The sequence below is a fragment of the Erpetoichthys calabaricus genome, chromosome 8 (genome assembly GCF_900747795.2).
Source record: "Erpetoichthys calabaricus chromosome 8, fErpCal1.3, whole genome shotgun sequence".
Classification (NCBI taxonomy): Eukaryota; Metazoa; Chordata; class Cladistia; order Polypteriformes; family Polypteridae; genus Erpetoichthys; species Erpetoichthys calabaricus.
The window spans coordinates 78,748,036-78,762,294 of NC_041401.2; the positions used below are offsets into that span (position 1 = coordinate 78,748,036).

Below are 14,259 nucleotides of genomic sequence, written 5' to 3' on the forward strand. Positions count from 1 at the left end.
TTTCAAAAACTGTTCTATAAAAAGAGGCTTACATGATGACATGATTGTGACCGAGTTTAATTCAGACTACAAACGTTGAACTGTATTATAACGTTGTCAGAGAAGCAGTGTCTAATTTTAACGCATGTTGTAAACATTTTACTTTTATTATTTTGAAACACAGCTCTCATTTATAATGTTGCCGTACTGTAATATTAGTAGAGCTTCCCATAAGGACCCTGTGTTTTTTGTCGTAACGCTGTGAAATTCATTTAATCTTTCTGAGCTTACTGCACTACACGCCCCAGTACGCTTTGCGGCGATCGAGCGATCCCGCCCCCTCCCGCGTTGATGGGCAGGCAGCTTGTTTGTGATGCCCAAGCAGCTGCTGGACGGACTGAGGAGTCGAGTACCCGGTGCTCGATTCGGTGGACACTCTTTGAGACTCAGTCCGGCACTTTTTCTTTCGCTGTCTTAACAAGCTCTACGTTTTCTTTTCTAACGGCTTCTTTCTTCTTTGCTTTCCTTTCGCCCTCACCGTGAACTTAAGGACTGAGCCGCCGGGTTTTGCGCTTCTCTCGCAAAGCCCATGCAGCTCCCGCGAGGCCCCCAATGAGACGCGCAGACGATGGAGCTGCACATATTGGAGCACAGTCTGAAAGTGGCAAGCATAGCCAAGGAGGGGATCCAGCTGTTCACTCACGGACTCATCAAACTAGCTTTTCTTCGCTCCAGAACAGGGTGAGTGCGCGTGCCCGAATAGCAAAGAAGGGGAGGGGGAGCATTCAGCACCGCGTAAACAACTTCCGCGCGCCTTCCTTCATTTACATTAAAAAAACAAGTGGGGGCGTGCGCGCGTTCGTTTGTTACGTGTGCGCGCAGGAGTTGAGTTGTACCCCCAATCCTGAAACCAACCTCATATTACAGCCCCCGGTGATTTTTTTTTTATTTTTAAGCCAGCCTGCCTTTTTCACGTCGCGCAAAAGTGCAGAGTCAGCTAGTTATGTGCTATTTTGTTTAAATAGACTGAATGGGGTGTTGGTCTCAGAACGTAGAACCCAGTACTTCCACTCAGGGGAACTTTTCGGTTGGGAAATTGCCCTGAACACCACCCTGATGCATTCATTTTCTCCATCTTAATGGAGGTGGATATTGTGAGCTTTACTTTGGAACTTTAACCAAGACTTTTCGAAAAGTGTCACCAATGGCACACAAATGGACAATTGAAAAACCTTGTCATGTTCTTTCAACTGCTGCGTAGACCCTGGTACAGATGGCTGAGTTATAGTTTTGTTTCCGAGGCTTCCACCATGTTGTTAGACTGCCCCTTCTGATGTACAAAGTTGAAGACGGGTAGTTTAACAAATTTTACAGTCTTGCATCTGAACAGCACCCTTTTTGGTGTTGTATCTTTTATTTCTGTCTGTACTTTATAATATGGCATTGAAAAGATGAACTAAATTTCAACCTCTACAGTATTCTGTATATTAAGTGGGGAATGGAAAGTTGTTAGTACCATATTTATTAGGCATTAACAGAGTTTACACAAAGATCACAATGAGATGAAAATTTGCCTGACATAAGTCTACCTTCATGTTCAGTCTCAGAGAAGGAATTCCTTTGCTGACCCACTCTAAAATGTTATCCTGACCACTTTTGATGTGCTGAATTACAGCAGAAATTGTACATGAGGCACATGCCAGATTTTAGGCTTTGTGCAGATGCTGACCACATATTAAGCTTAAAGGGGAGGTTTGTGATAAACAATCACTTGCTGTCCTTATTTTTGTATATAGCATATGTATTTAAATAGATTTTACAGATGGGCAACAAGACCTTCTTTGGTCCAAGCAAGGTGGAAGGGGGGTTAAACAGTGTCATTTAGGCAAGCCAGAACTCCTCCAGTTTAGACATTCTTCAGTTAAAGTGAGTATCCTCATCCAAAGATTACACACCATCTTAGAATTCTCTGAATTTTACTTGTACACTGTAGCAGTTGTGTACTTCCTACACATTCATTAAAAACATTTTAGAGGTAGAAACACATAAGAGACTGGGAGAAGCAGAACCCTTAAAAACTTAAAAAAAAAAAAAAAAAAAAATTATTTATACGTTTTATGTTTGACATATCTTAAGTAATTTGTGTTGCTTTATGGACCGCACAGTGGGTAGTATTTTTACTACTCAATATATTAAGTACAGTATATATATTTTCTTTTAACGGATGAGTATGTGTTATAGGATAGATAGGTCTCTCATCTAGGAAGGTCCATGCTTTCTTACTGGTCTCTTATTGACTCTGAGCTGCAATAACAACAAAGTTTACTTATATTGCACATTTCCATACAAACAGTGTAGCTCAAAGTGCCTTGTTAGACATAAAAGAAGAAATTACAAAAAATAGGTAGATAAAAAAGTTCATATAATGTGTGTGTGTATATAATGTAATATATATATATATATATATATATATATATATATATATATATATATATAACAATTGCAAGACTCCGTGAGTATAGCTTAAATAACAATTAGTTAAATACAGTTTTTACATCTCTAATGGTTATAAAGATAAACAGAAGAGTCTGATGCCATGGTCAGATGGCCTGGGAGGAGACAAAAACAAAAATTCCAGCTGATGGAATGCTGGAGAAAATTAACCTCTAAGGATTCCACAGGGTATTTTGCAAAACATTGTTGTGTTGCATTGTCTTAGAAGGTTAAATGCAGTGAGTCTTGTCAATTGTTGGAGTATTTAAAGATGCTGCAGATTACTTTCACCAGGTGGCAGTGGTTCAGGAAACCACTGCAGAAAATGGGAAGAGATAACGGAAAGGTAGTAACTAGTGCTGAAGTAAATCTATTTAGTATGGTATATTGTATATTAAAATCAGTTACAACCAGCAGAAAAAAAGGAATAACAAATAGAAAATGTACTGTCATCAACGGTGGATATTGTCAAAAAATGGCAATACCAGCACATATGTCCTCCTTGGAACAGGCAGTAATGGAAGAGTTGGATGTTTGTGTAGCTGAGATCACAGCACTGATTAAAATGTTCTGTTATGGCAGAAATGCAGTTGTTATGGCAAGCTTGCAGGGGAGAGTCAGAGCCTAACAGAAATACTGAAATGACTGGATTATCGTAGCAGGGTTTTTGGCTTATGTCCAATTACAATAATGCATGGAAGATTGGAGCACGGCCATAGACGGGGCCACCTAGGGAGATGGACCCCATTTTTAAAAGATGGGAAAAGACGGTGTGTTTCAGATACAAAGGGCTCATTACTCCCTCCAGTATCAGTCCATTTGGGGCAGTGTTGATTCTGTCTTGTCAGTGGACAATGCTGATGTGCATCATTTCTTTCCTTATATGTAGGGAGTGATTGTTCTGTTTGTATGCTTAAGTTGAGTCCATTCAGTGTTGACATGTGCCTCGTCTTGTCTCCAGCTCTTGATTTTTATAGACTGAATTTTAAGGCTTAGCTAAGGCTTGGAGAATATTTAGTATAGTAATGTAAGGATGGAATTGCTGCTTCTTGTGGATGATATTGTCAGAGTGTGATCTCCAGCATACACTGGAACAGGTCACAAATGAGTGTGATATGGTAGGAATGTGAATTAGTACCTTGGAGACATCTCTTGGAAATGAGTGTCTTTTCTCTTTTGATAAGGGTTGAGCAGCAGCTTCAAGTGAAGGAGTTAAAATACCATGAGGTCTGGTTCAGGGTAGAGGTGATCTGGAAATTAACCAATGAATTGGTGCAGTGGCAGCATTTTTGCTCATGTTGTTCTAGCCTGTGTTGGCGAATCAGGGGCTAAGTTCATGGACAAAGCTTTTGATTTCTGTTAAGTTGGTATCCTTGTCCTTTGATCACAATCTCAGGGTAGTGAAATACTGAGTATAAGCATACAAAGATGAGGAGCTCAGAATTAAAATGTTAATACTTTGTATAAAGAGGAGCTAGTAAAAGTAGTTTGCAGTTGTATTTAAGATAGACTGGGCACCACTCACAGGGAGTATACTATACACAGCTGAAACAGGGAGGGCTCGGTTGCAGATTCTCAACACACTGCAGATATTATGTTTCACAGTTGCCACGGGAGCATTTGGAAAAAGTAGCTATAGATAGGTTGGCTTGGTCTGTCCAGTTCAGTATGTTGCTTTTTCAACCCCTGCTTAAACTTTCACTATCTGCTATTGTTATTCTGGTAACAGCAAATGAAGAGAAGTTGAAGAAATGGATTCAATAAAATGGAGGAATGGATATTGCGTTATACAATATGATAAAAGAACTAATATACAAGTCTTTCGGATATTCACATTTGCTTTATTGTTTTTAATGTTGCTGCTAACCAATGTACATATAAAGGATTTGACCCTAACTGTGACCCTGTGTTCGGATTTAGCGGGTTGGAAAATGGATGGATGGATGGATGGATGCCTGTTTTTTGTTAGCATTTCCACTGAACTAACATACTGTAATTTTGAGAAAACACAAGAGATCGCTCACTAGGATCAGTACTTCTAACCAAATTTTTTTGAGCATATCAACCTTTTGTCTTGGCCTGTGTGAACATTAACTTGCATACTAATGTAGCATAGTAGACAAGTGCCTCAGTTTGGTTGTTATAGGCACTACTGAATCTGAGACCGCTTTCTACCGCTGAGACCAAAAACATGTCGGGTTCACATAGGGTCTGCACATCCTTAATGAATTTGGACAGCTATGCTGAGAGGCTTAGGAATGTTTTTGACGCAGACTTTGGCTGTATGGGTCACAAGATCCACTTTTAGCTTTTCCTTTGATCTGAAGTTGCTCTCCAAGAAGTGGAGAGCACTAAAGACATAATTAAATAAAGAATAAATGGGGGTTGTATATGGAAAAAATACTATTTTTTCTACACTGTTGACATTGTAATCTGTTTTGGTGTTTTTTCACCAAATGTAGTTTTGTGTATTGTTGGCTTTTTGGCACATATTGAAGAAAAGTGTTTTGTTTTATCCTTTATAAAAGCTGTATCATTTGCTGGTTTATAGTTTTAGCATTCTTGTTTACCCAACTATCTGTATATTTTCTTCAAACTTTTGAAGACAGTAATTCATTAAAAACTACACATTTTACATTACTTTGAATAATATTCTTGTATGTTACAAAATAAGTTGTTATGGGAAAAGTTCTAAATTAAATTTGATTCATGTGTTTTTTAAGACAGTTGTATTTTTTAGTCAAAAATCTATTTTTTGGGTTGTCTTCAGGTGCTTTGGTTTTCTCTCACAGTCTAAAGTAGAGATGCTGATTACCTCGATGCACTGCAACAGCTTATATAGACTTACTTTAAGACATGTTGTTAATCTACATATGTAAGAGTAGTATGTAAGCTGCATGTCAAGAAGCTGTTCATAACCAGATGGATTCTGAGCAGATGTATGATGAAGTATGCTGTAAGCTACAGTGTATAATACTGTATTGAAATACAAAAGTGGCATATCTGTAATGACTGGCCACATGTCAAACAAGCATGCTTCTTATAAGGCTGGATTGCAGTATGCTCCTGTATTGGGAGTACCAGCAAGGTAAATTTGTGATGACTGGTAGTCGTACGAACTCATTTGACGGGGCTTTTGTCAGCTCATTGATTTTCTCAAAACATTCTGGATTCACTGTCATTAGCCAAAAACTGACTAGCAACAGTCAGTAAGCTGACACTCATAGTTACATTTTTTTTTGGATTGCACTGTTAACTATGAATTGTTGTAGGAACACATTTTAGTACACCGATGAAGACTCACAAGTAAAATTAGTAGTAGTACCTAAAAATTACAGCTAGATAGATATAAAGATATAACTGATAGTCTTGCCATAACCTGACAGCTGCTGTGTAAACAGAGGGATTCCATGCACAGTGATTGTGTATGTTCATGACAACTCTTGAATTATTGTTTCTGCTAATTTACCCACTGCTGTGAATGGGCCTCAATAGCATGCTTTCCTCAAATATTTATCTTAACTGAGGTGAGAGGATACCAGAGCTTGCTTACTTAGAACATAGGTACTATCAGAGTGGTTGTTCTAGGCTGCTAGCCTGTCATCAGTACTGTCCTACACTTAAACAATTAAAAAAAAAAATTATGCTCAGCAATGTAACAGATTGTTGCATGTTTTTGGTTAAAGTTACAGGAAATTCTTATTTAAACATTTAATGCATAAATAATCTTTTCTGGAAAATGCTGTTTCCCTTATCTGTGTTATGCAGGGTGTCTCTTTTTAATCGCAGAAGGGCTTGAGTTTTTAATCAGAAACACATTTAAAATTTATATCTAAGCTTGGATTTGTTTCATTATGAGTTCTAGATTGTCCTTTTAAAAGTAAGCAAAAATTTATGCACAAGTGTGTCATCAAATACTTAGATTCTTATCCAAAAATACTTAGATTCTTATCCAGCAGTGGTTCATATATTATGGCTGATACTGATTTGATAAACCACACCTCCTGACAATAACTGTGACAGTGGGGCTCGCAAAACATTCCAGAACAGAAAGAACAAGAGTATCAGAATGTTGAAGAAAGGGGCACTTCAATAAATTCGTACACAATTCCTGAAGATATTCACAGTTCTTCTTCATCTTTTGGCTACTCCTATTAGGAGTTACCACAGTGGATCATCTTTTTCAATATCTTCCTGTCCTCTACATCTTGCTCTGTTATCCCCACCACCTGCACGTCCTCTTTCACCATATCAATAAACCTTCTCTTAGGCCTTCCTCTTTTCCTCTTGCCTGACAGCTCTATCCTTAGCATCCTTTTCCCAATGTACCCAGCATCTCTTCTCTGTACATGTCCAAAACAACGCAATCTCACCTCTGTGACTTTGTCTCTAAACCATCCAAAATGAGCTGACCCTCTAATGTACTCGTCCCTAATCCTATCTATCCTTGTCACGCCCAAAGCAAATCTTAGCAGGTTTTAACTCTGCCACCTCCAGCTCTGTCTTGTTTTTTAGTCGGTGCCACTGTCTCACTACCATCCTGTAGACCTTCCCTTTCACTCTTGCTAATACCCATCCCTGTCAAATTACTCCTAACACTCTTCTCCACCCATTCCACTCTGCCTGCACTGTTTTTTACCTGTTTTCTGTACTCCCTGTTACTCTGCTGTTGATCCCAAGTATTTAAACTCATCCACCTTTGCCATCTCTACTCCCTGCATTCTCACCATTCCATTGACTTCCCTCTCATTCACACACATGTATTCTGTCTTGTTCCTACAGACTTTCATTCCTCTCCTCTCTAGAGCATAGACTCCACCTCTCCATGGTCTCCTCAACCTGCTCCCTACTCTTGCTACAGATCACAATGTCATCAACAAACATTATAGTCCACGGGGACTCCTGTCTAATATCGTCTGTCAACCTGTCCATCACCATTGCAAATAAGAAAGGGCTCAGAGCCAATCTATGATTTAATCCCACCTCCACATTGAATGCATCTGTCACTCCTACCGCAGATCTCATCACTGTCACACTTCCCTTGTATATATACTGTACAACTCTTACATACTTCTCTGCTACTCCCGACTTCTTCATACAATATCACAACTTCTCTTGAGGCACCCTGTCATAAGCTTTCCGCAGGTCCACAAAGAGCGCAATTCAGCTCTTTCTGGCCTTCTCTATCAACACCCTCAGAGCAAACATTGCATCTGTGTTGCTCTTTCCTGGCGTGAGACCATACTGCTGCTCACTAATCATCACCTCCCTTCTTAACCTAGCTTCCACTACTCTTTCCCACAACTCCATGCTGTGGCTCATCAATTTAATCCCCCTGAAGTTACTACAGCTCTGCACATTCACCTTATTCTTAAAAATCGTTACCAGTACACTTCTTCTCCACTCCTTAGGCATCCTCTCACTTTCAAGATTCCATTAAACAATCTGGTTAAAAACTCCACTGCCATCTGTCCTAAACACCCTCATGCTTCCACTGGTATGCCCTCTGGACCAACTGCCTTTCCATCTTCATCGTCTTCATAGCTGTCCTTCCTTCCTCCTTGCTAATTCGTACACACTTCCTGAGTCACTATCACCACTTCACCTAACCTTCTCCCTCTCTCTCTGTCTTATTCTCTTCATTCATCAGTATTCTTTCCATCTGCTCAACACACCCTTCTCACTTATGAGTACGTTTCCGTCTTTATCCTTTATCACTATTACCTGCTGCACATCTTTCCCAGCTCAGTCCCTCTGTCTAGGTCCTTTTCTCCCTTCTTAGTGTCCAACCTCTCATATAACTCATCATGCGCCTTTTCTTTAGCCTTTACCACCTCTCTCTTCACCTTACGCCTTATCTCCTTGTACTCGTCTACTTTCTGCATCTCTCTGACTGTTCCACTTCTTTTTTGCCAGCCTCTTCCTCTGTATACTCTCCTGTACTTCCTCATTCCACCAGCAAGTTTCCTTTTCCTCCTTCTTCTGGCCAGATGTTACGCCAAGCACCCTTCTTGCTGTTACTCTTAACTACTTCTGCTGTAGTTGCCCAGCTGTCTGGCAGCTGTTCACTGCCACCCAGTGCCTGTCTTATCTCCTCCCTGAACTCAACCTTGCATTCTTCCTTTTTCAGCTTCCACCATTTGATCCTTGGCTCTGCCCTTACTTTACTCCTGTTTTTGATCTCCAATGTCATCCTTCAAACCATCATCCTGTGCTGCCTAACTACACTTTTCCCTGCCACCACTTTGCTGTCTTCTGTCTCCTTCAGATTGACCCTACTGCATAGGATATAATCTACCTGTGTATATCTTCCTTCACACCTGCACATCACCCTGTGTTCCTCCCTCTTCTTAAAATATGCATTTACCACAGCCATGTCCATACTTTTCACAAAATCCACTATTATCTGACCTTCTTCATTCCTCTCCTTGACATCATACCTACCCATCACCTCCTAATCTCCTCTGTTCCCTTCACCGTCATGTCCATTTAAATCCGCTCCAATCACCACTCTCTTGGGTACACTGTCCATCACTTCATCCAAAACACACCAGAAATCTTTTTTCTTACCCATCGCATACCCAACTTGCAGGGCATTTGCACTAACAACATTCATCATCACATCTTCATTTCCAGCTTCATAATCATCACTCTGTCTGACACTCTTTTCACCTGCAAAACACTCTTTTGGCATGCTGTTCCTTCAGAATAACCTCTACCCCATTTCTTCTCCCATCCACACTATGATAGAACAATTTGAATCCATCTCTGGTCTACCTGGCCTTACCACCCCTCCATTTAGTCTCTTCCATGCACAATATATTAACCTTCCTTCTTTCCATCACATCAGCTAACTCTCTCCCCTTACCAGTCATACTACCAACATTCAAAGTTCCTACCCTCAGTTCCACTCTCTTTACCTTCCTCCTCTCCTTCTGCTGCTGGACACATCTCCCCCCTCTTTTTCTTGTTCTTCGGCCAACAGTAGCCCTAAATCCGCCAGCAGCCTGTTGGCTAACAGTACTGGTGGCAGCCGTTGTTAACCCGGGCCTTGACCGATCCGGTATGGAAATCTGTATTGTTGTCCGCATTTTGATCTGGCAAAATTTTACACCGGATGCCCTTCCTGATGTAACCCTCCCCATTTATCCGGGCTTGGGACGGGAACGAAGAAACACACTGGATTGTGCATCCCCTGTGGCTTGGTTCCTGAAGATATTCACAATAATCATGTGATATGTCTAGATGCATCAAAGTAGTAAGTTGCAAATCTGTACTTTAAACATACTGAATGACATACTGACATTACTTGATGCACAATTTGATCACTCATCATATCTGTTTGGAAAGAATATTTTTACTATTCTTGAATAATTGTTTAATTTCTGATGAGTGCCTTTCTCTGAGCAGGTGAATACATGTTTAAGGCTTTATGTATTGGCCAGTTATGTTGTTGAATTTTGATTTTTAGGGAGCTGATTAGCAAGAGGGTTAGGATCTCATTGCCCAGTCTACACTAGTAATAATTCAATTTAAATCGTGATGAAGTAGGTAGTACCAGTTGTTCAGGCTTCTTTTTCACAGTTGACTCGGTAAATATGTTTTTGTTGTGATAAAGTTAATAAGTATCTTATGACAGAAGTACTGTTTGACATAGAAAATATGTTTTTTTGTCTGTTATGAGAAAGCTTTTAGTTACATACATTACAGATTCTGTTGTAGTCATTTTGGATGAATGTATGTCATTAACACATGCCATGTTAAGCATAAACTTAGTTAATCATAAATGCATAAGTGAAGTAGAGACTGAAATGGAGAGAAAGAATTAGAATAGTTGTCAGGAATGTGTCATTTTGGGTTAAAGTATTGTCCATCCATCCATCCATCCTCTTCCGCTTATCCAAGGTCGGGTCGCGGGGGCAGCAGCTTGAGCAGAGATGCCCAGACTTCCCTCTAACCCGGCCACTTCTTCTAGCTCTTCCGGGAGAATCCCGAGGCATTCCCAGGCCAGCCGGGAGACCTAGTCCCCCCAGCGTGTCCTGGGTCTTCCCCGGGGCCTCCTCCTGGTTGGACGTGCCCGGAACACCTCACCAGGGAGGTGTCCAGGAGGCATCCTGATCAAATGCCCGAGCCACCTCATCTGACTCCTCTCGAGTTAAAGTATTGTTGATCTGTTAATGCAGAAACTGCATTTACACTAGCATCAAACACTGGAATAAAAAAAGTTATTTTTTTAGTTAGTTACAATTTATTCTTTATCTTGTAATGGTTTTAGTGTTAATCTGATCAGTAGGTTACAAATATTCTTGTTCTTCGTTTCTGTTTTTACTCTTGCCTTTCATTTCCCTAAATTGCACAGAAAGTCCTAATTTTTTTTAAATAATGCAGTGTTGTGGGGCTTTTAAAACTTCTTAAAACTGTAATGTAAGACCTATGCATGTCTCACTTTCTTCTTAATTTATAAGTTTATAGGGTTATTATATGTAGTCAGAAGTACTATTATACGGTTATACACACTTTCATTTTAGGTATTGGGATTGTTTAAGTGGCAGCACGGTGGCGCAGTGGTAGCGCTGCTGCCTCGCAGTTAGGAGACCCGGGTTCACTTCCCAGGTCCTCCCTGCGTGGAGTTTGCATGTTCTCCCCATGTCTGCGTGGGTTTCTTCCGGGCGCTCCAGTTTCCTCCCACAGTCCAAAGACATGCTGGTTAGGTGCACTGGCGATCCTAAATTGGCCCTAATGTGTGCTTGGTGTGTGGGTGTGTTTGTGTGTGTGTCCTGTGGTGGGTTGGCACCGTGGCTGGGATTGGAAAATGGATGGATGGATCTTTTAAGTTCTCTGGTACATTTGTGTTTTGACAACAATTTGCGAAGTAAATAAAAAGATTTAAGTTAACCCCTTTTTTAACATTTATAAAGTTTTCCCCCTAAATTTGTCTTTACCATTCCTTTAAATATTGGCAGGTAGTATGACATAGTGGTTAGGGTATTTAACCTTAAACCACGAGGTTGCTATTTCAGTCTCATCCTTTATCTCAGCTATGTGACCTTGAGCAACTCACTCAACCTGCCTTTGCACCAATTCTGACCAGAAAATATATATGTAAACAATTGTAATATGTTCTGAATTGTAACTTCAGTAAAGTTGGAGTTTTCATTTTATTTCTCCAGTCTCAACTTGGTATTATTGTATGTGAAAAGAGTGTAGTTTGGAAGAGTATGTTCTTTGTTTTCATGGTTCATTTTTTTTATTTTTAAAGACGTTACTGTTGTCCAGCACATTAGCCTCTGGTTTTCCTAAGAAAGAGCTAGATAATGTTGCTGTGAAAGGTGACTCTTGTCCTTTTGTGTTTAGCCTGTTGATACTGATATGGATCCCATATTAGTCCAATAATATCTATCTGTCTGTCTATCTAGCCTTAAAATTTACTGTAAGTGGGAAATTACCACCTTCTTGACCTGTCATTGGGGTTTTCCCTCTTACATCCCAAAGATGTGTAAGTTAGATTAATTGGCAACTCTGTAAAGGAGCTATATTATATACAATGTTTTATTATTTAAATGTGGGTAGGTATATTAGCTTGTATGAACTGACACCCTTGCCCGTAGGTGCTTTCTGCCAAGATATGTTCTTATGATGTTGAACTGATTTTATGTGATGTGATAATGAATAGGTGGACAGATAGGCTTGTTTGCTTGGTGTCTCTTTCCTCACCCTAACTTTCTCTGCCATAAATTAAAGATGTGCAGGTTAGTTAGGTTCATTTGTGTTTATAAAATGGCTCTGCATGACTCTGTGTGTGAGAGAGTTACTGGAGATGAACTGGTTCTCTGTCTAGAGCTGGCTATTGTCTTGCTTCCTGATGTTTGTGATATAGGCTGTGGCTCCTGCAACCCTAAATTGAAATAAGTAAGTTTGATAAAGACTGGATGGATTTTTTAAAACAGATTTTTAGTTAGGCAGTGTACCATTTTTCTCAAGAGGTTTTTTTTTTTTTGAGTGTTTTTTTTTTTTCTTTTCAGCTGTGCACCTCTTAAATGTTAAGATGTTTTTGCAGTAATTATTGCAGATTTTCAAAGGTAGATACAATTGCAGAATTGTAGGTGCTTAGAGTAATGAGATGCAAACACTTGGACATTTCAGCAGGAAAAATTGTCAATGGCCCAGATTTTTGATTGTAATCAAAAGTTCTTCCCACAGAACCTTGTTAGAAGTTTATTCTCTTTGATGCCTTTCTTCACAATAGCTTGCTTTAGATGGGCTAGAATCTATGGTGAAATAGTAAAGTTTTCATTTGATCACTGCATGCTGTTGTGATGAAGTTAACATTTTGTAGAAAGAGAAATGAATAATGTTTTTGTGTGAGTTGGATTATAAATTATTGTATTTGCAAACATCTGCACATCTGTCTGAAGAATGTCAACTTTAATTGTGATGTTCTTTGATTAGATACAGGAGTGCTGCAATTTCAGCAGTATCTTGAACCACCTATAATGAATATTAATTATGGCGCTTTGGTCAGAGCTTTAACTACTGTATGTCCAAAGCAAGTCAACTCAATTTATTCCTATTATTCACATTTTTTGGAAAGTTGCTTGGGACCATTTGAAAAATGATTATATTCTTACCCACAAACAGTTTTCTCTTTTCTGATATTTGGATATTCTTTAGAGATACAATGCCTTGTCAGTCTAGTGTATGGCAAATTTAAACTGGCTACACAAAGTTAAGTTTTTTGTGCATTTATTTAAAAAATTGTTTGTACAAAACGACTAATCTGTTTGATAGTAGCAAAACAGGGAAGAGGAAGATTCTAAAATGGATTACCAGCAGTTTTGTTGCTCGTTATTTTACATTGGATTTGTAACTTGTAATAAGGATAAATGTATACGCTGTGCTTGGTACTGAGGTTTCAGCTTAACATGATAGAGGACATTCCATCCCCATTTGGTCTGAAAATTTACACAGTAGTTCACTTCTTGTTTGACCCTTTGTTTCAAATTTTTACCTTTAATTCTCTTAATATTTTGTCTGGATTCATTTACAACTTTGCGATGTTGTGATTTGTTTGGTTTACTAGATGACTATGGCTTTGAGTTTTCAATGATATCATGTTTTCCACCTATAGAGTAGGCAGTTTAATGTAACTATGAAAATTTTTTTTTAAGATTAATTGGAAACTTGCAGTTTTACCATTAGAGCGCTATACAGGGGGTCCTCGGGTTACGACACAGTTCCGTTCCTACAACAGTGATGTAACCCGAATTTTGGTGTCGAAACACACCCTAGCCTAAGTCACTTACCTATCCTAACACATTTGCAAAATTATAGTCTAGAATATAAAAACACAACTAAGCCACAGAAAAAGGAAAATGATATAAATATACTGTACTGTACACTGTACTGTAGTTACAGAAAAAAAGTGTAAAAAAAATCCTTACCTTTTATTCCTTCTCACGTCTCAATTTTTTTAAAAGTTTTTATGGGAGTGAGCGTTGTAAACTTGAAACATCGTATGTTGAGACGTTATAATCAGAGGACCCCCTGTATAGTGATAAATGAATAAATAAGATATTGGAGAGTAGTTGATTAGGTATGGTAGACTAAGACCTAACTAATATCAACACTGCTCCTGATGGTGCACCTCATTTAACAGTTGACCAGACTAATTCACTTTCTTCTGCTTCTGGCAGTGTTCTGTTGTATGCCAGTATGAGGCCTTAAGTGCTTTAAAAGCAGCCATGGGTTTGCTCTGCTTTGCATTCCAGACTATTTTTAACCTGAAGT

General features: G+C 39.2%; 1 protein-coding gene across 3 annotated transcripts in view; it reads left to right on the forward strand.

Annotated features, from left to right (window-relative positions):
* The first annotated feature begins 321 nt into the window (after positions 1 to 321).
* castor2 (cytosolic arginine sensor for mTORC1 subunit 2) overlaps positions 322 to 14,259 on the forward strand; it is a 186,724-nt gene continuing 172,786 nt past the window's right edge. For 2 of the 3 annotated variants that reach the window (XR_007935657.1, XM_028806911.2), the window contains exon 1: positions 323 to 720. Coding sequence is in view for 2 of the 3 variants with exons in the window: in XM_028806911.2 (XP_028662744.1) it covers positions 608 to 720 (113 nt within the window). In the remaining variant the exon portion in view is untranslated. Of the gene's footprint in view, positions 721 to 14,259 lie in introns of all 3 variants that reach the window. The other variant, XM_051930957.1, reaches the window with a different exon arrangement.